This window comes from Ursus arctos, unplaced genomic scaffold, assembly GCF_023065955.2.
Source record: "Ursus arctos isolate Adak ecotype North America unplaced genomic scaffold, UrsArc2.0 scaffold_16, whole genome shotgun sequence".
NCBI classification, from domain to species: domain Eukaryota; kingdom Metazoa; phylum Chordata; class Mammalia; order Carnivora; family Ursidae; genus Ursus; species Ursus arctos.
This window is the reverse complement of record NW_026622830.1, coordinates 34,770,756-34,796,579: the sequence shown is the minus strand read 5'-3', so window position 1 is coordinate 34,796,579 and position 25,824 is coordinate 34,770,756. Positions and strand designations below refer to the sequence as shown.

At 38.4% G+C, this 25,824-nt stretch overlaps 3 protein-coding genes across 3 annotated transcripts; all 3 read left to right on the top strand.

Annotated features, from left to right (window-relative positions):
- Positions 1 to 161: 161 nt before the first annotated feature.
- MKKS (MKKS centrosomal shuttling protein) lies at positions 162 to 25,461 on the top strand. The gene is made up of 6 exons (XM_026503025.4): positions 162 to 269; positions 11,747 to 11,977; positions 17,895 to 19,307; positions 21,690 to 21,865; positions 22,785 to 22,895; positions 24,705 to 25,461. Exons 3-6 carry the CDS (start codon positions 18,323 to 18,325, stop codon positions 25,143 to 25,145), a joined length of 1,713 nt encoding a protein of 570 aa, XP_026358810.1. The 5' UTR covers positions 162 to 269; positions 11,747 to 11,977; positions 17,895 to 18,322; the 3' UTR covers positions 25,146 to 25,461.
- LOC130543789 (uncharacterized) lies at positions 11,768 to 11,977 on the top strand. The gene has a single exon (XM_057312663.1). It carries the CDS (start codon positions 11,768 to 11,770, stop codon positions 11,957 to 11,959), a length of 192 nt encoding a protein of 63 aa, XP_057168646.1. The 3' UTR covers positions 11,960 to 11,977.
- On the top strand, positions 17,922 to 18,310 carry LOC130543790 (uncharacterized). Its single transcript, XM_057312664.1, has one exon. The coding sequence runs from the start codon at positions 17,922 to 17,924 to the stop codon at positions 18,093 to 18,095; it is 174 nt and encodes a 57-aa protein (XP_057168647.1). The 3' UTR covers positions 18,096 to 18,310.
- Positions 25,462 to 25,824: the final 363 nt, after the last annotated feature.

The window sequence follows — 25,824 nt, the reverse complement described above, 5'->3', positions numbered from 1 at the left end:
TTACTTTCAACTTCTTTACTGAGGACTCTGAATAAGCTCCACCCCCGGCTCTTTCCGACCTCTGCCAAAGGCTTTCTGGGGTGAGAACCTCACTAAAACACGGAAAAGCGGATTCTCAGCAGCGCCGGAGCCAACCACAGCGCTGCGCATGCTCTGTCTCCAAGCGCCGAGCGCAGGTTGCCGGGACGGGTTCCGGCGGCTGCGTGCGGGTCGGCCTCTGGGGCCAGCTGGTGGCGGCGGCCTAGGGAGGCTCAGCGGCTGGTGGGCAGGTGAGAGCGCTGGAACCTCAGGTGGAAAAACCTGCTTTCTGCCTGGCCGAAGAGACGGGAGGTGGGCTTGTTGGTGCCCCCTGCCCCCTCTCAGAAAGGTCACTGGTGTCTTCGCTGAAGGATATTTGGGGGCGGGGACAAGGAGGAGGCTGGCTCCTTAGAAGATTAAAGAACTATCCTAAACATAGCCTTAGGCAGTAAATGCTTGCTGAAGAAAGAAATGTGGATGGCAAGGAGATTTTCCAATCGTGTGGGTAGAGTTCCAGGTGTAGACCCTCCTCCCTCTCCCATCTGCGCGGCCACACCGTCGAGATGGAAAAGGTGTTGAGTGAAAGCACAGATTGCACCTGCGCTGCCACTTGCTGGCTGGAACCTGTTATAATTCGTTGGTAACTCCTTCGCAGAGAGGGCACTATACGCCTGTGTCTAGGGGGTGAGGGCCACTTTCTGACGTGGAACTGGACGTCAGAACTGTTGTACAGCATGGTTAGTGCCCACCGTGTGAAAGCAGAAGCAGGACTCAGGACTTTTGACATTATGGGGATGGAAATCCTTTTGAGAGGAAAACCTCGTAGGTCATGTCATGTGCATCATCATCTCAAAGAGGACCATACCCAAATACTGTTGCTGTTACAGAGGCTCTCAGTTCTGGCAGTTTCAGTCATTCACTAACCTTGTCAATGTATATTTATATTTATATATATATATATATATATATATATATATATATATATATATATATAAAAAACACTGTGCTGAGTTAGCAGATACAGCAGTGACCAAGACAGACATAGTCCCTGACCACATGGAGCTTACGTTCTAGTGATGGGAGAAGAAACAAACAAGTACACTGATAAGAACAAGATGTTTCCAGATTATCCTAGGTTGGATTCCCTGGGAAGTGGACTCTAAGGAGTAGATTTGTGGGCAGGATGTTTATTAGAAAGGACTTTTTTGGATCTTACCCCTTGGTAATAAAGGAAGCAGGAATCGGGGGGTAGAAAAAGTTAAGCTGCAGTGTAGTCCCAAGGGAACTCTGGTGCTGGTTTGTGCCTTCAGTCTGTCCCTTCAGAGGTGTCTCAAGTTGGAGGGAAGGGCCAGGCCTTTATACCTGGGCAGTCACTGGATGCCTGTGGTCCTGAAAAGACAGTGTGACTTCCACTCTTTTCAGCCAAGACTGACAACTGAGGGCTGTCTTAGCAGTCCCAAGAGCTGGGGAAATAAGCCTTTCATTCTTAAAAGGGATCGAGGTGGCACATCACAGCATTCACCACAACAGTAGGGCCTTGCAAGTAATGGTGGGATGTGTTAGGGAATAATGGGGGTGGGAGAGGGAAGAAACTTTAGACTGGGTGCTCAGAGAAAGGCGCTCTGAGTAGGTGACATCTGAACTAAGAGCTGAAGCACAAGAATGAGCCACCCTGTGTAGGACAAGGGGAGGAGGGTGCTCCACTTCTTGCTATGCACTGAGAATTTAACAGAGAAACAAAACAAATGGCTGCTACCTTCTGTTACAGTGGGTGGCTGTTACTGGATTTTATACATACCAGCCCGCTGCTATAACTAAAGATGGAGTACGTAAAAATAGATGGAGACTAATTCAGAGGAAGATAGAGGACAAACTGAGAAGTCCAGAAGTTTTGAAAAATTAGTCAACTTGGTAAAGACTTTTCATCTCTACAGTATTTTTTTTTGCTCGTATACAGCATTTATTCAGGTTTTATTTGGATTTTGCCTTTCTCTTCTTAAGCTTATATTCTCTTTGAGGACAGGAACCATGCCTTATTCATCTTAGTTGTCCCACCACATCCACCCCACCCCCCTCCCCAGCCTAGTGTCCTGCTAGCACCTAAGTAAACATTTGAATAGAATTAATCTCACACATATTTGAAGTGAAAATTGATAAGCCCTAAGTGATAGAAACACTGTTTTGGGATCTGTCTTTACAATATTCTTCAGTTTTATAAATTATAACCCAATATTAGTTGAAATAGTAGATGATAATACATAATTGCTTTGATCAGACAGGAATCTCCAGATGTGCCTATTTCTGTTAATTTGTATTAAAGATAATATATTTCCAATAGTAATAGTTGCCATATATTGAGTGCTTCCCACATAATAGACACTGTACTAAGCAATAAGTATGTAAGTATACATGTAGTGATCTTCATAACATAGCTAATATTACAGATTATTAAATTGCAGCAGGAGAGAAGTGATTTGCCCCAGATTATAACTAATTTTTGGTGGTTAGAATTGGATTCCCATCATTACTTAATGCCTTTGCTGTTAAGTAACATTTCTAGGGGCTCCCTGGTGGCTCATTGGGTTAAGGGTCCAGCTCTTGGTTTTGGCTCAGGTCCCAATCTCAGGGTCATGAAATCAAGCCCCCCATTGGGTTCTGGGCCCAGCAGAGTCTGCTTAAGACTCTCTCTCCCTCTCCCCTCCCCCCACGCTCACGTGCTCACACTCTCTCACTCTCTCTCTAAAAAATAAATCTTAAAAAAAAAAGTAACCAACAACATTTCTGAAAATATAGTCCACTAGGACTCTATTAACTTATCAAAGAAACAAATAAATTATTCACCCTGTTTTTGCTGCTTTGCTCTTTGAGTTTTCCTGTTTCCTTCACGATTCGCTTTCCTGGCTTTCACTGTAGGAGTTTACCTTTCCTATAACATCCTGGAATCTGATTACAGTTCCACCCCTCTCTAATCAAAATAACCCCAAAGATTTCGGAAGCTCTTTCATAAGAATCGGGGCATTTTTATTCACATCTAGACTAACTAAAACTGCCCAGAGAAGCGAGCCTCCTTTATGGGGACTACTTCTCTTAGTCTGGGCAGTCATTCCAGTCCTCTCCTGTTCTTGCTATACTCTAGGTTGGCTCTATTCCTTTTGAAATAATCAAAACAAGAGTAATAGCTAAATCAATGAGTCTAGACTAAGTGCCAAGTACTGTGCTAACTTCACAACGACCTTGTGACGTGGAAATCATTATTACGCTCATTTTACAGATGATGAAACTGAGGCATAGTGAGGTTAAGGGACTCATCCAAAGTCACAGCTAGTTGTGAAGTGCTGAGGTGGCGACTGAAAGCTCAGGCAGTAGGATTCCACAGCTCATCCCCTTAATCCCACTACACGACAGTGCATTCTTACTGAAATGATTTGCTGTGCTTTACCTTCTGAAAACTGGTAACCAAGAACTAGATCCTGGTGGGCCTCTTGTGCTGTACTAAGAAATTTAGATTTTACCTTCTGATCAAAAATATCACAAATGGCTTCTAAGCAAAGTATAAACAACCAGATTTGGTTTTTTGCAAGATGGCTGTTAAGTGGGTGGCGTATATTTAGTGAAGAGCAAACTAGAGCAGTGGTTCTCAAACTTCAACTTAAAAGACACATATTACTGGACCCCACCGTAGAGTTTCTGATTTGGTAGGTCAGAGGCAGCCCAAGAATTTGCATTTCTCATAAGTTGGTGATGCTGGTGCTGCTGCTGAGGGAACCACACTTTGAGAGCCACTGGATTATAAGCAAGGACCTCATGTGAAGTAATGAGGATCTGGACTGTGACTGTGGGGAGAGGTTATATGAGATTATCATGTCAAGTGGCAGGGCTGGGGGACTGATTTGATGAGGAATACAAGGAAGAGGGCAGAGACCACTATATCCAGGCTTCTGAATTGAAAGGCTTAGTAGGTAATGCTTTTTTTTTTTTTTTTTTTTCAACCAAAACAGTTAATAGAGGTAGAACAGCAGTTTGGGAATGAAAGAGGATTCATATTTATATGAAATGAGTTTAGACTGTTGGTGGGTACAGCTAGAGGTGAACAGTAGCAGTTGGATGGATACGTGGGTGTAAGCTGGAGATGAAGGTCCAGCCATCATTAATGGATGTGCAGTAATAGAAGATTTGGATGTGACTGAAACCACCCAGGGAACGAACACGGGAAGAGACGACCAAGGACAGATCTTTGATAAGGGTGAATAGGTGGGTGGAAACTGAGGGGCCATTAAAGGAGACTGACAAGGAACAGACCAGAGTCCCAAGTACTTAAGTGAGTTTCCAGAACACATCAAAATGCTTCAGAGATCAAGTAAAGGGAGAGATTGGTGATCTTCGCAGTCAGAGCAGTTTCCATGGAGAGTAGAACAAAAGCGGATTACTTGAGTTTGAAAATGGCAGTGGGAAGTGACTCTAGGAAAAGATTCATTATTTGAAAGGAATCCGATTTGATTGTGTCGTAGCTGGAAGGGAGACTGGGAAAGGGCAGTTGCTTCAGGAAACTTGTTTTGGTTCTTTTTCAATGGGGAAGAATGGTCAGGTTTTGCAGAGGAGGAAGACGAAAGTGGGAGGTGGGAGATGTAAGAGAGGGATAGTGGAGTTAGAACCCTGCAGAGACAGCAGGGAAGGAGGTTAAGATGAGAGCGGAGATGGATTGGTTTTTACATGTGAGACAGGAAGTTGAGGGTGGTAATTAATACCCAATAGCCACACTTTCTTCTGGCCATTAGCTTAGCTGTAGAAACAGGTGAAGAGTAAAATAGAGTTCTTGAAAATGATGAAGATAGAAATCACCTTTTTAGGGATTCAGGGCTAACTAGGGGTACATAGTCACTGCTGTAGCACTAAGGGGCCAATTAACTGCACATTTAAGCTGGAACAGGCTGGCTTTCAACATGATACCCACTCCCCTTCCCCTACCAACCTCAGCCTCCCGGTGTAAAAACAAAGGGAATGGAAGGGTTGTAGTGTTGTTTATACAGTTTATACTTAAGTATACTTAAAAGAGAATGCATTTAAGTATACTTAAGTATAATAAATTAAGTATAAACTCTATAAAGAACACTACACTGTTTCTGATAAGCCACAGCCTGCAGTAAGCTATTTTCTCTTCCTCATTAGTGTCTGATCACTCATTCACTGTTCACATTTTGGACAATTAGTAAAGTTCCCATACAAAACATGTGATGCTTTCAGTATATATTTATTTATAAAGACACTGAATTCACAGTGATGGGGGAGATAGCGGAGACCATAAAATACTTATACATAACTATGCTGACCTTCACTGTGCTCTTGACTACTCCTGACCAGCTATGCTGTCAGCACTATAGCTACTGGGTGTAGGTCAAACTGACCTTGAGGGTTCAGGAGGGAACTGTGGTAGGATTTTGCCAAATGGAAACTTTGGAATTCAGGTATGATTCATTCAGTTCATCAAGAGCCGACAGTAATGTATTTGATGTGTGTGTTTTTACAAGATGAAAATTCAGCAAAATTGTGTTATTTTAGGTGATACAGATAGAAAAGGGGAAAAAGGGAACTGTTGGTGTCTCTAGTATGCCACTCAGTTGAATAAACATGAAGACAGTACACAGTCCTTCTAACGTGGCACAAAAAGTGCCAACATTTGAATTGCCGTATTAAAACTGAGCATAGGGGCGCCTGGGTGGCTCAGTCAGTAAGCATCTGCCTTTTGCTCAGATCGTGATCCCCGGGTCCTGGAATCGAGCCCCACATCGGGCTCCCTGCTCGGGGAGCCTGCTTCTCCCTCTCCCTCTGCCTGCTGCTCCCCCCTGCTATGCTCGCTCTCTGTCAAGTAAGTAAATAAAATCTTTTTAAAAAATAAAAACAAGATATTTTTAGTATCAGAAGTTGGAGTTCAGAAATGAAGAATTTTCAAATATCTAAGCCAACATTGTCATAAAAGAAAAGGCATGATCCAGCTCCAGTAAACTTCATCACATAATCACAGTCACAAGATCTGGGCTAATTGATGGTGTAACATTCTGTCTAATATCCTTTTCACGTTTAAATTATATTCAGTGGAAGTTTTTAAAAATTACTATTTTTCGAATACTTTTAGCAGAGTAGTAATGAAAACCTGAAGAATCTACCTTACACTGTGTCCAAAAGACCAGCAGATGGCGCCCAGCAAGCCCAGTAGACAAAATGATCGCCTTTTACAGAGTATTTCCTGCATCCAGGGTGTTGTAGGCCTAATTTAGTCATGGCCGATAACAAAACTTGAAAATTTTAATTGACATGATGCTACATAGAAAGAGTAAACTGATAGCTAGAGCTAGGCTGTTTAGGATTTTGTAGGAAGCTTAATTGCTTTTCTCTCCTTTGCCTTACTGTCCAGTTCTGTCACCTAGAAACCTTCATTTAGCTTGGAATGTAACAAGCTGCAGCAAGCCTGTGAGAGGCCTTAGTGGTAGAAATTGAAGGGATAATAATTTCTGTAATACAAATTAGGGGGAGGGAAACTTGCTGCTTTAGACACAGTAATGCCTTGACTTTACGGAATATTTGTGGCCTGAAGTGGTGATCTCAGTGTTTTCCTTTCTTGGCCTTTATATTTATATGTACTCAGAAGATTACAATATTTTATTAAGGTGGAGATACAGCAAGCTTCTCCCCATTCTGTTCATTAGCTCTTGCTATTCATTCTGTTCTAAGAACTAAGCTGAAGAAAACTAAAATTAGTACAGCTAATCTCAACTATTAGTAGGTCACAGAAGTGTATTTGGAGGATATAGACTCTAATTTTGGACAAGTTGACACAAGACCACTGTTACCTCTTACATACCTGACATGAGAATCAGAAGAACATGCCAGGCTTAATGCATTAGGATAGTTGACCTCAGTGACACGAGTGTGCACGATGCACTCAGAATGTTCTTCTCATCCATCATCATGCACTGGAAATTCTGATTAGCTCTACTGCCGAAGCTGGGTCACTAATTTTTGACTTTTAAAAATAACCTAAAAGAATACCAGCCAAGACTTTCAGCACTTCACAACCCAAGCTGAGTGCCACAATTAACGGAAAATAATCTTGGAATCAATCATTTAGTGTTTCCTCATTTATAAAGTGGCCTTATAAAACTGCTATGAAGACAAAATGAGATAAAAAATGTGAAACCTTTGGAATAATGCAAGGTATGTATTTTTGAAAGAGGAGTATATGAAAGCATAATCTATGGTAAGATTGCCTCTAAACAGGGACAGCTGGCTGGCTCAGTTGGTTGAATGTCTGCATGTCTGCGTTCAGCTCGGGTCCCCAGGAGCCCCACATGGGGCTCCTTGCTCAGCGGGGAGCCTGCTTCTCCCTCTGCCTGCCGCTCCCCCTGCTTGTGCTCTCTCTTTCTCTCTGACAAATAAATAAAATCTTTTAAAAAAGATTGCCTCTAAACATATTTTAAATTTAACAAAAGGCATTTCAATGAATAAAACTATAAACGCTGTTTTACTTGACCTAAACTTAGTAATTTTATTTCTCTTCCTTTCTCTCATCTTTCCAAGAGTCCCATGCCTTCTCTGTTTGTTTATGAGTGTGTTAAAGAAGATTCAGAAAAGATAAGAAAAAGGCAGTTGCATGTACCAAAGGGGGGTAAGGAGGAGGAAAAAGCATTCTGTTCTCATTTCTGTTGCTTTATTCCAACCAAACTTGAAAAGCTCGATGAATAAACAGCAAGGACTGACTTATTTTTAGGGACCAGCCTGTTACTTTTCATCAAATCTGATCATTTTGAGTGCATTCTTGTTTTGTTCCAGACTCAGGAATCTCTGGTCAGTAAAACAGTTCCATCTCAGTTGGAATGACTTGCTAAGTGATTTGAGGGAAGGACCATCTCAAGATAAGTTATATTTATTTAGCTTAATTTCCCATTTCCCAAATTGAATCTCAGTGTCCCTTGTCAGCACCATAAACCTTTGTAAAAGTCAAGGTTTTAAAAACATAAGTTCATTTGGAAAATGAGTTACTGAAGAAGTCTGGTAATTCTTAGTATTACCCTGAGAAGCAGCATATAGGGACTGTAAGTAAGGACTCTGGGATATTTACAAGAATACTTGTTGCCATAGCATATTTAGCAATAAATTTAACATTGAAACAAATCTCAAATTTCTGTCAGAGATCTATCAAATTAGCATATCTCCATACAATCAAAAACAATGCAGCTATTGAAAATGGTAATGAAGACTTATATTCTTGGGGGGAGAAAAGATTATAAAACAGCATGTAAATGGTCATCACATTTTTGTTAAAACCAAAAAGAGGCCAGACGTTTTTAGCTTTCTTTTCCTTATTTCTATATTTTCTTAACTTTAAAAAGCAAGCCTATATTATATTAGAAATGGCAGGATGCTAATTTTCGTTTTGAAAAAATCCCACAGAAGAATTGAGACGAGAAAAGGTGTTAAAATTTTATCCCCAAAATATGTTTGATTGTATTTTAAAGCTCCACAAGAAGATGTGAACAAAATAAGGGACACATTACCTCACTACCACATGGAATGTCAAATTTCAAAACTATGTTGTCTTTTTCTTAAAACTAATAATGAGCCTTATTCAGTGAAGTCTAACATGTCTTGTCCTGGGAAGTTGGTTGTTTAGGGAATTGGATGCATGTGATATGCTGGAAAGCTATTAAATGAAGGAGGTTAAAGTTACTGTACCATTTTTAAAGATTGCTAGTTCCATCCGGCTTGGTGGAGATGGACTGTTACATATACAGTGTGGTAGTGTTTTTACGTGGATTAAATGTGAAAACTCTAAAAGTTAATCTTATAAAGTAAAAAGCCCTATCATCCTGATACTGATCATTTTCCAAGCATCTCAGAGTACAACAGAATCGTTGGAAAATAGTTACCTGCCTTTCGCTCCCATTAGCCAAATCAATATATGAGATATGGAGAATCTGAGGAAATGGGGACATGTAGGTGTTGCATAAACATTAAAGCAATTAATCATTAGATCAGTCTACATCATTTACTAACCAGGAAGTCTGTTACTGGGCCTCAGTGATAATGGCCAATAATGAGTTTTCAACCAAAATAGATAATAATTCCCAGATTTAACCAAGCCCAAATGTAGAAAAAGGTGCATAGAATGGAAATGATAATAGACTGTTAAACACAATGTAAATAAAATGGAATGCCTCCTTTGTCCTTAACCCTTGAATGACCCCTAAGAGTCTTTAAGTGTAAGCTAACTTGATGCTAATCCAAGACTCTTCCCAAAGAAGGTTCACGGTACATCGCATCATATACAATGTTCTACGTGGAAAGACTATTCCACGTAACATCGCTGTTACGTAGTTTAATTTGTTCTGAATTTTAGTTACTGACTTCTTCATCCCAACTATATTTTATTCTTTTATACAATCAACTCTCTTTTCTATAAGCTATTTCCCTAAAAGCTTATAATTCAGGAAAAAGCTGACAAATACTGAACTGTGTTAGTCATCATGGAAAAGTAAACTGTGACTAGAAGAGATGCCATCCATTAAAAGTACTGTGTCTTGATAACCTCATGTTGAGGGTGTCAAAGGTGTTTGAGTCACCTTAAGTACCGATGAGACTAGATATGAATGACAATATCTTCGAAACCTTTAATTGAAGGTATTTTGCGGACAAAAACGTCACATCAGTCAACACAAGCTATTTAACTGGTACAGCCTCTGTCCCTCTTTCTCTATGAAGTAATCCTTACTATAGTTCTTTGCTCATTACTCCCATATCACCCAGGGTTTTACTGTATCCTCAAATCTCAAAGGCATTTTGTACAGTGGGCTTCACAATGAAATTTAATGATCCAGTTAATTGTGATTGGCTTTCTCCAAAGATAGAACATAAGTTGATTGATAAAAGGTGCGGTCCCTAAAGGTTGCAAAAAGTGCATAGGACACAAGAGCACTTTAGAGTGGGAAAAAGATGGGACACCTGGATAGCTCAGTCATTTATGCGTCTGCCTTCAGCTCAGGGCATGATCCCAGGGTCCTGGGATTGAGTCCTGCTTCAGGCTCCTTGCTCAGCGGGGAGCCTGCTTTTCTCCCTCTGCTGCTCCCCCTGCTTATACATGCTCTGACAAATAAATAAAATCTTAAAAAAAAAAAAAAAAAAAAAAACAGGAGAAAGGCATAAAATACTTTCAGTTACAAAGTAGGCCATTGTTTTTTTCCGTCTAGTAGTTTAAGTTTTATAACAAAGTCCTTATAAAATGTGAATTTGGACACTGGGAGAAATGGTTTCTGATGCTGGAAATGATATAGGTACATAGGCATAACTCTAAGCTTTCTGGGTTGTTTTTTTGTGTTTTTTAAGATTTATTTATTTATTTTAAAGAGAGCACATGCGGGGGGGCGGGGCGCAGAGGGAGGGAGAGAGAGAATCCCAAGCAGACTCTCTGCTGAGCAGGGAGCCCCACACAGGGCTCTCCCTCACAACCTTGAGATCATGACCTGAGGGGAAATCAAAGCCAGATGCTCAACTGAACTACCCATGTGCCCCCCTGTTTATTTTTAATACACATAGAACACTGAGACAGTTAAGGTGTTTAACTCATTAGCAGTATATTTTAATCTTGACTTAAAAGGGAAAATAAGTAAAAGTTTTGTTCAGACATTTTTCTAGTGGCATTCATACAAAATTATTGTAACATAAGAGACTGCATGATACTGAAACTCATATATATGCAATTGAACCTAGTTCTTAGTATATTCCATAGATGATGGAGCAGTATTAATAATATGTCTTTCTGTGCTCAGAAAGGAGCTTTGAAAGTGGACCCATTCATACCATCACAAGTCTATAAGCTAATCACTAAAGCCTAATGAGTGTCCCTTAAATTAAAAAGTATAATTAGTCTTTAGAGGTTGTCCAGACTCGAGTTCCCAAACCCAACAAATCACCAAAAACAAACTTCTTGGACCACATCCCAAGCTTTCCAAACCAAAGACAGAGGAAAGGAATCTTTTTTAATAAAACCAAGCTTTGTAACTACAGACAGGTTACTAGCTCCAATTTCTCTATGTAAACTGGGTAGAGGGTTTACACTCTGGGTAGAGGGTTACACTGGGTAGAGGGTAGAGTTATTAGTATTAAGGGTAAACACTAAAATCCTGTGCTTCAGGACATAAATAGAAATGGCATTAATTCATCCTAATTCAGAGTCCATACCAGTATTCACCTGCTACAATTGGAATCCATGCATGACTCCCAGGCTCAGTTGAAACACCATCACTTACATGTGTCAGAATGCAGAATCTGAATTCTTAGTGCATATTTAAGGATTACCATTTGATTTTTCTGTTAAAATTCTGACTAAATATATTTTTTAAATCTAATTTACTGTGGCTCAGAGAATGTATAATTAATTATATAAAGAAAATGATATATATGCATGAGCTTATATAGCTTTACTAGCAGGTGATGTGGCTCTTTTAACAATCTCTAACTAAAGGTTTGTATCGTGTTATAAGTTTCTCAAGCCTGACTTCCTGCTATCCCTTTGAGCCTACAACATATCCTTTTTTGTTAATATTACACTATATTGCACCCAAAAATGTTTAATAGTCAACTTCTATTAGAGTGCAGTATTCTACTTGTGGCAGTTCATAAATGTAACTTGAGCGAGTTGCTTTGTTCTTATTTTCTTTACCTGTTGGCCTTTTCCTAGGTACACTGATGCTGAAGTACTATGAGCTTTCAGAACTTCTGGAGAGACTACAAAGTTCTGATTGTTATGGTACCTTTAGTTGGATTCATACATTTGGGATGGCACAGAATCAAGAGCAGCCCTGTCTTCCAAATGCCTAATAAGGACAACATTTCTGCGCCAGATAGTCCAGCACTTGGATGTCCCGAGAAAAATCACATTGAAGGGAAATAGCAGGGTTGGAATCTTCAGGTAAGTTCAGTTTAATGTCACCCAAATGGTATGTTCCAACAATGGTAAATATAATCTTTAAAAAGTAAACCTGGGTGGCTCAGTTGGGTAAATGTCTGCCTTCAGCTCAGGCATGACCCCATCCTGGGACTAAGTCCCGCATCAGGCTCCTTGCCCAGCGGGGAGCCTGCTTCTCACTAACTGTTGCTCCCCCTGCTTGTGCTCGTGCTCTGTGTCAAATGAATCAATAAAATCTTTTCTAAAAATTAAAAAATTAGGGCTCTGGCAAGAAAAAGCTTAAGTTTGTAAGTTACCTCTTGTTTTTATCATGACCCACTGGCACAATATTATTCTACAGTTGCTTCTAGAAACGTTTGTTCTATAGAGACCTTTGGCACTTGCCTTGCAGAGTCGTTTGGATGAAAGGAGGACAGTCAGGCCATTACTTACCGTGTCCTTTTCACTAACGGTGTCACCAGGATCATGAGTGTGTCCAAAAGAGCAGTTGTCTACTTGACATAAATCCATCCCAGAACATACAAATCTGCAACTTGCAGAAGTTCTCTCCTTTGTTGTTGTTGTTCTATTTCTTTCCAAGGCAAATAATTGTATTGTATTCCTTCTTTAGTATCTATTTTTTTTTAGTATCTAATTTTTTTAAATTTTATTTATTTATTTGAGAGGGCACGAGCAGGGGGGGGGGGGCAGAGAGAGAATCCTCCAGCAGACTCCCCACTGAGCAAGGAGCCCAATGCAGGCCTAGTTCCAGGACCCCGAGATCATGACCTGAGCCGAAGGCAGACACAACTGACTGAGCCACCCAGACACCCCTAGTATCTAATATTTTACCTTCAAAATAGTTTGTTACTTTTGAGAGTCACTGAAATAAGAGAATATAGTTACATAATTCAGGATCATAATCCCTTAACTATTAATCCAAAAAGTTCTAAAATCCAAAAGGTTTTGTCATAACTCCTTTGATAAGAAAACTTGACATTAACACATGAGGCCATTTGCAGTCTTTACTCCACCCAATATGAATATTTAGTTTCACTGCAGAACTATTGTGTTGGATTATGAGTGTTACATTATGATTATATTCCTTATGGGTATTAAACACTATATTTTGATTAGGGGTCCTAGACACTATATTATTTTTCTAAAATCCCAGAAATTCTGAATTATGAAACTCATCTGCCCCCAGATAGAGAACAGTGGCTCTATAATTGTGGAGCATTTGCTATCTTAATATACCATTTTGACCTTGTGGTGAGTAATTATGTTTTTTAAATTTTGGCATAAGGTAGGTCAGTTTAGGGTCTGCTTCTTACAGAAGGAAGACCTCAGTAAGATTTTCCTCATTCTTAAGAGATCTATGATTTTGACTTACGATAAGATTATCATGTAATTTCTGATTACATTATTTTAAATCAAGATTTTATTTTTAAATGCTCTTAAAGAGAAAGGGAAGAGCATGGCTTAAAGTACTAGACAATTGTTTAAAAATAAAAAGCCAGATAGTAAAATATCAGAAGCTTAATAACTTAAAAGAGTAACCTTACAACATTCTGTGTAAGATTTGTGTTTATAAAGGGAGTTTTAGTGGACATGAGCAGGGAGTTAAAGAGTTTATTAGATGCTTGATTTTTATATGTGAGCTTTTCTAGACTGTAATGAAATCATTAGAGAGAGAGAGAGAGACAATACATACATAGTGCGATATAGATATATATTTATAGTGTGTGTGTGTGTGTATTACTTATGACATCATGTTTTTCCTTTAATTCTTCTCATAAGAGTTTGGGGCCCTGCGGTAGCCAAACTTAGAGCGGAAAAAAAAGAAAGTAGTTTCTCCTTCTGTGAAAAGAAATACAAGGAATGTTATTGAGGTATTCCCTAGAAGAAAAGTAAAATTGAGAAAAGAAAGCATCTTTCTAAAACATTAAAGTAAAAATAGAGATTTTGGATGTCAGTGCTGCAGTATTTAGAAGTCTTAGAGTAACCAACACTGCCAATCAAGCAAGCAGAAACAGATATTAGAACAACGTTGGGATGAGGAAATGTTAAAACCAGGTTTAGAGTGAGTTAAACACTGATTCTGTCAAAAGAATGTACTGTTATTTGTCCCTGATTATTTTTTAATTTTTCCTTTTTTTTAAAGCTTTATTTATTTATTTTGGGGGGGGGGGTGCAAGCAGGGGGAGAGAGAGAGGGAGACAAGCAGACTCCCTGCTGACCATGGAGCCCAATGCGGGGCTCAATCCCAGGACCCTGCACTCATGACCTGAGCTGAAATCAAGTCAGATGCCTAACCAACTGAGCCACCCCATAATTTTTACTTTTTATTATGGAAAATTGCAAACATACCCCCAAATAAAGAGAGGATTGTATATTCAACTCTCTAGTATCCATCACCCATTTTTCCCGTCTTCTTTTATGTAGCCTTCAGTCCCCACCCCCTTTTTGATTACTGCAGTATTTTAAAGCAAATCCCAGGCTTCAGTGTGTATCTTTAATGTTAAGGATAAATACACAACTACAAATGCATTATCACACTGAAAAAACTAATGGTAACTCCTTACTACCATTGGATACCCAGGGCCATGTTCATATTTCCAAATTTGTCTTTTAAAAAAATCTCCTTTACAGGTGGTTTGTTGAAATTGGAATCCAAACAAGGTCCACACATTGCATTTTAAAGATATATCTCTTTTCAGCCACTACATTTCCCCACCCAGTCTGCTACTTTTTGAGTGTCCCACATTCTGAATTTGGTTGATTGAGTCCTCATTTTGTCATTTAACAAGTTTCTCACTCTCCCATATCTCCTATAATCTGGTAGTTAGATCAGAAGCCCTGCTTTGGTTTACTTTTTTTCTTTTTGAAAAAGAATACTTCATGTATGTGCTATGGTATATATCCTAGTGAATCACATTGTTTCGGATTTAATGTCTGATCCACTTTCGGTGTTGCTAAGATTAAAGTGCATTATCAGTCTGATCTCTCCATTATAAAATCTATTACAAAGTTTATTTACAATCAGGCACCTGGGTGGCTCAGTCAGTTAAGCATCTGACTTTTGATTTCGGCTCAGGTCATGATCTCAGGGTTGTGGGATAGAGCCCTGTGACAGGCTCCATGATGGGCATGGAGCCTGCTTCGGATTCTCTCTCTCCCTCTCTCTTCGCCCCCTCCCCCTGTCTCTAAAAAAAATTATGATCATTGTTTTAATGTAGGCATTGGCAAACTTTTTTCTATAAATGACCAGCTAGTAAATATTTTAGGCTTTGCAGACCATACAGTATTTCAACTACTCAACTTTCTGTCGTAGCACAAAAGCATTCATACATAATACATGAGCATGAGCTAATAAAACTTTATTTACAGAAATAGGTGATGAGCAAGATGTGGCCCATGGGCTGTAATTTGCTGACCACCATGAAGGTCTAATCCATTATTTGTTAGGGGTTCCAAAATGATGCTCTTCAAATTCTATCATTCTTTCCTTATTTATGAGCTAGAACAGCTTCCCCTCATCAGCTATTCAGTTAGCCCTCAAAATGCATATATCAAGAAAAGCAAGATAACTGCTTTATTTCCTCTATCAGTTTTTATATAAGTGAGTTAGTACCTAACAGCAATGAGGGTTTTTGGGTTTGACGACAATATGAATTCATGAGTTTATAAATTATTTGAATTATCTCAAGGTATGACTATCATTCTTTTTTAAGACTCAAATTGTACCACCTTGGATGCCCTCCAAGTTGACTCCTGTGTCTATTTTTTTCCTGTGCTCTTTGATATGACTCAAGTATATTTTTTCGCAAAAAAAGTCCTCAGCTCATCTTGTGTATTTCTTGTCTCAGACCTAGAATCAGCCATTTCTCCAAGGAAACCTGGTTCCTTTTAGGAGAAAATTTTACCGGTTTATATTTCTTTAAATCATAATTTATAGTGTGTGTCTAAATTTAGGATACAGTCATGTAAGTTTTACTGTTAACTTTAATTACGTTATTGATTACTGCAAAAGCCCGTCTGCCAGGCCTATGCATTCAGGAAGTCAGAGTTGTTCACGTGATGGTAGCCTTTGGAACTGTGGGTCACAGTGTTAGGAAGAAAAGGGTCTTAACAGATCTAAACTGACACTTGCAAGCATATTCTGTAAGCCAGCCCAGTGTTTGGTTCATTTATTTTCTTTCAGTTGTACCTTGTTTTGTCTGGATCTAGACCCTCAAGTCATCAAGTTTTGACATCCTAAAAATGATTTTGGAGTCACCAGTATTTTCAATGATTTCTTCCTTTCTCATTTTATAGAGATACGAGCCAAATGATGTGGTTACTGGTCTCACTACCACAAGACTGTTAGAGGTGCCAACTTAACGTTCCACTTTTGAAAAGTTGCATGTCACTGTTATATGTTGAAAATGCTTTTTTTTTTTTAAACTGGAGAAATCATTTTCTTGATCACAGCTTCTGTTATGCTTTGTGGTTTGTGTCGGTGTGTGCTACATGTAACATGTAAAATAATGTATGGAAGTCACTTCACTAAGTTTTCATTTAAATGTATATCACAGATTTTGCTGAATCTAAAATAACCATTGAAATAATATTTAAGTACCTTGACTGTTCCTGGCAGAAGATGAAAGATTTTTTTCCTCGTCTTATAAAAAAAAAGATGACCGTAGCCTTATTGCAGAGAGAAAACTAGCCAGCATTGCCTTCCCTTTATTTGGGCTCGGTTGCCATGGTTACAGTCCTTTAAATGGGGAGGAGTGGTAACCAAAATAACACTTGGAATGACACTTCCTCCCTCTCTTCACCTCTTCTTTGCACATCTTCCATCACCTTTTTGGTCTGTATCACACTGTGCCATACATAGTCTACTTCAGGTAGTACTGTAGTCTGGTAGACCACTTAGTTTTATTTATGCTAAATACTGTCCAAGTAATTAGCATAATTACCATATTCCTGAAAATAGTAATTGGCTGAACCTTCACCTTCAAACCACCTAACCTCAACAGATAAGGTCCATGACCTGAGATTTTTTTATTTTTTCCCCACACATTATTGAAGTGTCAGGATTTTATGCCTCAAGGCACGCTATTTATTTACAGCCTTGTTAAGAAGACTAGTACGAGTGCACTTGTTACAACATTTTATGGTATTTAGGCCTTTTGAGGTCAAATTGCAAATCAGATCCTATTTTTCTTTGTCAAACAGCATATTCCCTGGTTTTTGTATTTACTGTCATTAACCAAAATCTCAGGGAGGATTCAGTTGTAGGACACTGAAACTGACAATTGTTGATTGATAGAATAAAGCTATAGAAAATCACTTTGAAGTTAGCCAAATATTGAAAACATGGTTTATTCTTTGGGACAATGTGCTGTGCAGATTTATACAGCTAGAGATGGCCTATATAATACAGAGTGTGTCTATAGTAGGGAGACTAACAGTTCTCTTATTTCATAAGTATTTACAGGCAGGATTTGATGTACGTGGATCTTTGTTCAGACCTACAGTTTCCAAGTAAACCAAAGTTATAGAAGAAAACATAATATTAAATCCTGATGTAAGAGAATAAAAACATTTGGGATCTTTTTTTTAAGACTCTTTGTTTTATAATGAGTTTTATAATGCAGCATTTCTTTTCTAGAAGCAGATCATATTCAAATAACTGTACTGTAAGCTTTTTAGCGATGTTGTTCTGCATTCCAAAATTATTAAAATATCAGTACTTTTTCTTGGAGAGATTCATTGAAGAATAAAGGAATGATTGTTTAGTCTAAGTGGATTTACATTTCTCATTTTGTGGAGGCTTGTGCCAGTTGGTAATTCCTTTTTCTAAAGAGGGAGCAGAGCATCAAAATATTAAACTGCATTCTATTAAATGTTTTGGACTTATTTCTCTAAAATGTTTTTCCTTTATTTCTTATAGAAAGAAGCATCTTTGAATCTGAGCTTGATGTTGAAAGAAGAAATGAAAAACACCAGCTGGATTAGAAAGAACTGGCTTCTTGTAGCTGGGGTGTCTTTCATAGGTGTCCATCTTGGAACATACTTTATACAGAGGGCTGCAAAACAATCTGTAAAATCTCAATCTCAATCTAGAGGCAAACAACAGAATATTGAAGAATGAAGTAAAAATAAATATTTGTAATTACTAATATGTCATTAAGTCATTACATGCTAATTAGCTTCATAAACCTGGAGCTCTTTAATTAATAGCCACAGTACGGCATATTCAAGACTTTCATTCCTAAAGAATATTTTTTTTCCTAAATGTCAAGACCCATGACAATGCAACAAATAGAAAAATATGGTTAACAAAATAAAAACTGTTTTCACCAATTATCACCTGATAAGATGTCTCGTTTAGAAGCTAAAAAGCCGTCGTTGTGTAAAAGTGAACCACTGACAAATGAGAGAGTCAGGGCTACACTTTGTGTCTTGAAAGGAATCCTGACATCGAGCTATGGCCCTTCAGGCAGGCTGAAGCAGGTGCACAACGGCCTTGGAGGCTGCGTGTGCACAACCTCACAGTCATCGGCCCTGCTCTCTAACCTTCCCGTCACCCATCCCATTTTAAAGATCTTGACAACATCCATGCAGAATCACGTGTCGTGCTTCAGTGACTGTGGCTTATTCACGGCCATTCTTTGCTGCAATCTGATTGAAAATGTTCAGAGACTAGGCTTGACACCCACCACTGTTATTAAATTAAACCAGCATCTTTTGCGCCTCTGCACCAGTTACGTCCAGTCCGAGTCCTGTGCTTGTCGAGTTCTAGTTGACTTTAGCAGTCCTCAGCGCCTCCTTTGTTTGGTGCGCAGTATAGTAACAAGTAAACCTGCCTGTATGCTCACCAGAGAGGAGACAGACCATATCAGTGCTTTGGTTCTGAGAGCCTTCTTGCTTACAATTCCAGAAAATGCCAAAGACCGCCTCGTTTTAGGAAAGAGTATAATTGTGCCTTTAAAAGGTCAAAGAGTTCTAGATTCTACTGTATTCCCTGGAATACTTATTGAAGTGTCAGAAGTTCAATTAATGAAGATCTTACCTATCAAAAAATCAGATGCCTTCAAGGTGGCACTTTTTTGTGCTTCTTTATCTGGAGATCTCTCTGATACTGGAGACGGAACTGTGGTGGTCAGTTCCGGGGTCTCTCTTGAAAATGCAGTCCTGGAGCAGTTGCTTAACTTAGGAAGGCAGCTAGTTAGCGATCACGTAGATCTTGTCATGTGCCAAAAAGTTATACACCCATCTTTGAAACAGTTTCTCAGTGTGCACCGTGTAATTGCCGTAGACAGAGTTGGAGCGGCTCTGATGGAACCCCTGAGTAAAGTGACAGGTAAAAAGCACCTTCTGCTTTTGCCCCTTACAGTTAATAAATCACACTGTTTTTTGAGCAGAGACATTCTTGGTGTGTGTCACTGTTAACATCTTGAAAAATTTTAGAAGCTGCCAACCTCACAGCATGCGTATCATTTCTGCCAGCAAAGGTGGCTTCTCAAAAACATCCTATAATGTTCATTTACTTAAAAGTGAGTGTTTATGGCGATTTCTCTGTATTTTCCAGCCCCAGAAAGGACTACAGAGTCTGTTATACTCAAACCATTAACCCTCCAATTAAGTTTAACAGCCTCATAATCCTAAGGTCTTTCATACTTGACACAAAATTCTTCTACTTGAATTTTACAAGTAGAAATCACATTATATTCAGAAGGTAATTTTGCAGCTGAAATATCCTTTCCTTCACTTCTTTCTTCTTCACTACTGTACTGCCTAAATAGTAATTCCTAATTAGGGGTGAGTGGGAGGGTGGATGTGTGCGTGCACGCACACGCACTAGCTTTAAATATCCCAGATATTTCCAGCTGAGCTCCTTGAGAATCAGGATTGTCTTTTATTTTTAGCACTGACAACAGGCCTGGTCCACAGGAGGTGTTCTAAAATGTCTGTTGAATTGACTAATATTTGGTAAGATGCAGAATTGTAACAGGCAAGAAGTTCACTGTATTTTACCATTTAAAATCAGACATAAGGATATTCATCTGTTACAGCCAAAGAAACATGACAATGTAGAGTTTGTGATTTGAGCCACTTTCAATACCCTTTGAATTGCATTGACAGCCTATCAGTCATTCCATTCTGATCGACTGCAACATTTATCAGACTTAAGCCATTGTTAAAGTTCACTATTTTTAGTGTTATTACAAATCTTCAAAAAGCAGTAGTATGAATGCCAGTATTGAATACCTAATATCTGGGTTATTGCCTTATCTCTATAAGGCTGTCCTATGATTGTCGAAGTGGAAATTATTAAGAAATAATGGAAATAGTTCTATGGAACTCCTTGTTGATGTTCTGGATCACCCATAGTTTTAAATATTTACTGGTTTTTCATGACTTTTCCAGTTGTGAATATTGGGTGTTGCAGATTAGTTTTTAAAATGGTGCCTGGGTGTCTCCGTCGGTTAAGCATCCATATCCAACTCTTGACTTCAGCTCAGGGTCATGATCTCAGGGTCGTGGGATCAAGCCCCGCATCAAGCTCCATGCTGGGTGTGGAACCTGCTTAAGATTCACTCACTCCCTCTCTAAAGAAATTAAAATGTTAACATTTGTCATAGAAACAATGGTTTAAGTGGGCACTGGGTTTCCACACCAGCCCACAACTCCTACTTATCCCACATATAACTACAACATGATGTAAGTAGCCAGAGCTTTAGTCCTGGATCTTGGGAGCAGAGACCTTTTGAGATAAAAAGGAAGGGAAAAAACAATTATACCAAGCCCATGGCTTAGGTAAACTATGTTTTCCACCCTCCCTAGTGTATCTAGGTTAACATTACCTCCTTTCTCCCCCTTTCAGGAATAATTCCTTACTGATCTGGATTAAGTAGTGGGGTTATTGTGCGTGGGCCACTGGTGTGTGTGAAGCTTGTCATGGCATACACAGCATTGAACATCTGATTTGCTTTACTTGTGAAGCAGACATTATCCCCATTTTACTCTCCTATGGGGAGGCCCACCCAGAAAAGTTAAATGATATGAGAGACTCGCTTTACGTCCAGTGGCTCATCTACAAGATTCTCTGTTGTGTCCACCAAGTGAAATAACACAACCTGTAGGTGTGGTTTTTTTTATCCTTAAATTTCAGATTACTCAAGTATTCCTTATTGTTTGCGACTTAAGAAGAATATTCAAAGAAGTTTAATTGTTCAGTGAGTGATTATTTTCTGGGTTCTTGCAAATTTTGTAAGCTCCCAGAAAATGTATGCACATTTTTGTGTGCCTTTTTCTAGAGTACAAAATAGCTCCTAACAGATGTTCAAAGAAGTCTGTAAACCAAAAGAACCTCTGCTTTGCTTTATTTCTCTATCACTTTAATGGCAGAATACTACTTATTTTATAGGTTTTAGAAGCATCTTGTGAGTGGGGGAATGGGATAGGCTGGTGATGGGTAGTAAGGAGGGCACGTATTGCATGGTGCACTGGGTGTTGTACGCAACTAATGAATCATGGAACTTTACATCGGAAACCGGAGATGTACTGTATGGTGACTAACATGATATAAAAAAAAAAAAAAAGCATCTCGTTATTTATTCTATATTTCATGCTTTAAAGTGTATGCTTGTGGGACTTTTATATTGGCTAGGAATCAATTTTAAATTATTTTATGTTCCATCTTTACTCATACGTTTTGTCTTTTCTGAACTTTAAAAAATAGGAACACAGCCTATTGGTTCCCTAGGCTCAATCTCTCCTAGTAGTTACGGAAGCGTGAAAGATTTGTGCCCTGCAAAATTTGGCTTCAAACATTTTCTTCATCTTATTCCTAATGAAGCAACTATCTGCAGTTTGCTTCTCTGCAACAGAAATGACACTGCCTGGGATGAGCTAAAGGTAGGTCACAGACTGAATTCCATTATTGAGGGGCTGAGGCTGGGATTAAATAGTCGGACTATGTGTTTTGTTTTTCATAACTTCCCCAGGTGACTTAGAAAGCAAAAACAACAAAAATGACAGAATTAATGTCCTAAGTAAGCTGACTGACTTGCCTGTGAGATTACAGGAGACTTGGCGAGTGGTACCAGTTATTTCTAGTATTCACATGCTGTCTAAAGGTCCTTGACATGTGAACTTTTCTTAGCAATTAACTTGAACTGTGTACTCTTTGATGCTAACGTGTATGAATAATTCACCGAGAAAATGAGTTCCCCAGCCATACCCATCATCCACCTCTTGATAGAGTTTGTTGTCTTTTACCAGCAATAACACATGCAACTTATACATTATGAGAGAAGTGATAACCTATGGTATTGTCACAAACTTAAAGATTCATATATAGTCAAGGATATATCCTTGGTAAATATGAAAGGTCTCTGTGTTTTTCTTTTTACTACTACTGGGTTATAGCTGTTATTACTTCCATAGCAACTTGAAAGAAATTATATAGCATGTATACAGCTAATTTATTTAGACTGAAATAATTTTTTTAGTAGACATACTAGCAAACCTTGCTGACCCAGTTATTTTGAGGCCATCCATTTGTGAATCTCAGTTTGAAGAGCTAAGTGCATATGAAAGATGATACTTATCTGGTCCAGGGAAACAAACATCTGGCTAAAATATTTTTCTTTAATCTCTGGTCTTTATTATTCCAAAATGTATTCGTTACATTACAACCTTGGCAACACAAGTTCTGTTCTTTTGCAATTGAAATCCAGCTCTTTGAGTCTACTAAGTTCCCTTGAAAACATGGTTATATTTCTTTGTGAATCCGATGTCAATGTCTGATTCTGATGATTCGTCTCTTTTTCAGCTCACATGTCAAACCGCACTGCATGTTTTGCAGCTGACAATCAAGGAACCGTACGTTTTGTTGGGAGGCGGCTGTACTGAAACTCATTTGGCGGCATATATCAGACACAAGGTAGGTTGGATGGACCCGCTCAGATTACCTGAATTCTCAGCAACATTTGTTTTATGAGATAATAAACCAAATCAGGATACCCTGGAGCCTTTAATGCTTAATTTCTCAGTAACCTAACTCCAATTTTGTATTTGAAAACACTTGAGGAAAATAACACTTGCAAATATAAGGTAATATCTTTATCACAATGATTATTATTAATCCATCCTTTCACCAAATGATCACATTCTTTGAGTATTGTTGAAATACTGCATATTGAAATAAGCATTCTGTTAATGGAAGTTGTATTAGAGATTTCAACTGCTGTGGTATGATCATAATTGATAGTCATAATGAAAGTGTTAAGATTCTACAAAATATTTCAGTACCTTCTGGACTATCAAGAAAAGACTTAGTTTCAATTAACAATGCATTCCCAGTATTAGATTCTATTATAATTTTTAAATTGGTATCCATTTATGATATAAATTCTATCAAATAGAGTATTTTTTATTCATTTAGGAAAATATGTCCTGATAATAGATAAATTTAGTGCATTATAGTTCTGATTAATTATTTCATAAATACTGATCTACTTTTTTGGAAAATGGATACAAAAAGGTATGTGTTTTCCAGATATTTGCAGCTGATCCTTTGGTTAGTCGGGAGTGTTATTAAGAGACTGCAGGGGGCACCTGAGTGGCTCAGTCAGTCGCACATCTGACTCCTGACCTCAGCTCAAGTCTTGATCTCAGGGTTGTGAGTTCAAGCCCTGCATTGAACTTAAAAAATAAGAGAGAGAGAGAGACAGACTGCAGAGCTTCCAGCGGCTGACTAGGATTAGAGAGAGAGTAAATGCTTTTTACAGATATGCCCTGTTTCCCAAAATGATTTAAAATCTATTTGATGATAAAGCCCATTCATGAAAAGTTATCAGAATATACATTATGAAAAACAAAATCAGGCCCATGTATTGATGCTGAACACACAATAATATAGTCTGCAAATGGAATTAAGTAAACTAGAAAATTTTTTGGAGGAGGAAGGTTTTTTGAGTAGGATTTTGAAGAAACAATACAGCATGAAAACATGGGAAAAGAACATTCAGTAGCGATGGTCTCATCTGGTTCACACCTCCTGGGCAGAAAAAAAAAAAAAAGTGGTCACTGCTTTGAAATAATTTGGATATGGGTTTTAACTATCATTCAGTTATTAGCTTGTTAATATATTACTTTTTCTGCCATGAAATTGCTAGGAGAAACTTCTTTAGAATGGTGGGACCAAAAAAAAGGTTTAAAATTATATTACCATTTCACTAGTTTAAAGAGATTATTTATTTTTAAAACATTGATGTGAAAATTACACATGTTCCTAAATGGCTTTTGTCTTAATAATTACGTGTGTTCTCATTTTAAACAAATCTCAGACACTCTGCCGACTCTAAATAAGTACTTCATTTGGACGTTAGCCTTCCAGGAACCTCCTCCTGTGTGTATTAAAACCTGTGAGGTATGCATTATGCCCTGTCCATCATGTACTGAGGAGGCACGACTGGGCAGTCATTCAGAGTAAGCTGATGATGGGGTTTATTCTGATTCATTCATTCTGATAACATGACTAGTATATATTTATACTCTCACCAACCCAGTTGAGGAATAATAGCCTGGCCAGCTGGCCCATGCTTGCCCATTAGCACTGTGCTGAACCCCTAAGGAAACTGAACATAAATAGTAACTTTATGATAAGGGTCCGATCAAGTATTTTATTTTTTAAGAAACATTTTTATAATATTTCTCTGTATGTGTTTTCAATGGTTTTATTACTCTTTAGACCTGTAACGAGCCAGAAAGCATTCTCAAAGATGATGGATGTACTCAGACAGAGCTTCAGCTAATCACTGAAGCATTCTGCAGTGCGTTGGAATCTGTCGCTGGCTCTTTAGAACATGATGGAGGTGAAGTTCTTACTGACATGAAGTACGGACACTTTTGGTCCGCTCAGGCAGAGTCTCCTTCTGTTGTTCACTGGCCAGATTTGCTTTCAAGATGTGGCTGCGGACTATACAATAGCCAGGAAGAACTCCGCTGGTCTTTCTTGAAGACTACTCGGCATCCCTTTGCACCACAAACCTGCCTTCCACATGAGGCTACGGGCTCAACCAACAACCTGACCTTGGACTGTTTTACTGCTAAGCTTAGTGGCCTGCAGGTGGCTGTGGAGACAGCCAATTTGATTTTGGATCTTTCATATATCATTGAAGATAAAAACTGATAGCATAGCATGTCAAAAAACCTAGTCAGGTGTCAATTAAGAAAAATATTGAGTGTATTTTTTTCTCTCCCAAAGGCCTGTTCTGCATACTTGGATAGATTATTCATAAAATTATACAGATACTTATAGAAGGGGGAAAAGTATGATTCTTAAATGGAAATGCCATAGAATATTAAAAATATGAAGCATTATTATTAAAGATATTATAGTTATCTTAGGGTTTCCACAGATGCTACTGTATGTTGTTTTAAATTTTTGTTATTATTTTGACATCATTCAGGAACATACAGAAATTAAAAAAAAATTTCCTAATCTATGTTCTGGTTTGGATATGCTTATTATAGATACTTTTTCATAGTAATTACACATGTTTAAAATATAAAATTAGATTCCAAAGTATCACAAAGCACCCAATACATATTGCTCCATCAAGAGAAGTACTCAAACTGCACATTTAGTAAAATTTCAGTGTTCGTTACCTGCGGCACTACCATTCAGGGGTTAAGTAACTGATGTCGAACCTGACCTACCTAAAATTTCTAGTTTGTATCACAGTTCTTCATCTGTGTTACTTTGAAGAAATGTGTGATTAGGGGGGAAAAAATTACTTATATAGTAACTAAGGAGTATAGAGAAAACAAGTGGAAAAGTTATTTCTCTAGTTCACTCAGTAGTGTAA

Coding starts and splice junctions, on each gene's coding strand:
- LOC130543789 (XM_057312663.1), top strand. CDS start 11,768: ATGAGCTTTCAGAACTTCTGGAGAGACTACAAAGTTCTGATTGTTATG.
- LOC130543790 (XM_057312664.1), top strand. CDS start 17,922: ATGTTGAAAGAAGAAATGAAAAACACCAGCTGGATTAGAAAGAACTGG.
- MKKS (XM_026503025.4), top strand. CDS start 18,323: ATGTCTCGTTTAGAAGCTAAAAAGCCGTCGTTGTGTAAAAGTGAACCA. Junction 19,308..21,689: donor ACCCCTGAGTAAAGTGACAG/GTAAAAAGCACC, acceptor TTTAAAAAATAG/GAACACAGCCTATTGGTTCC. Junction 22,896..24,704: donor CGGCATATATCAGACACAAG/GTAGGTTGGATG, acceptor ATTACTCTTTAG/ACCTGTAACGAGCCAGAAAG.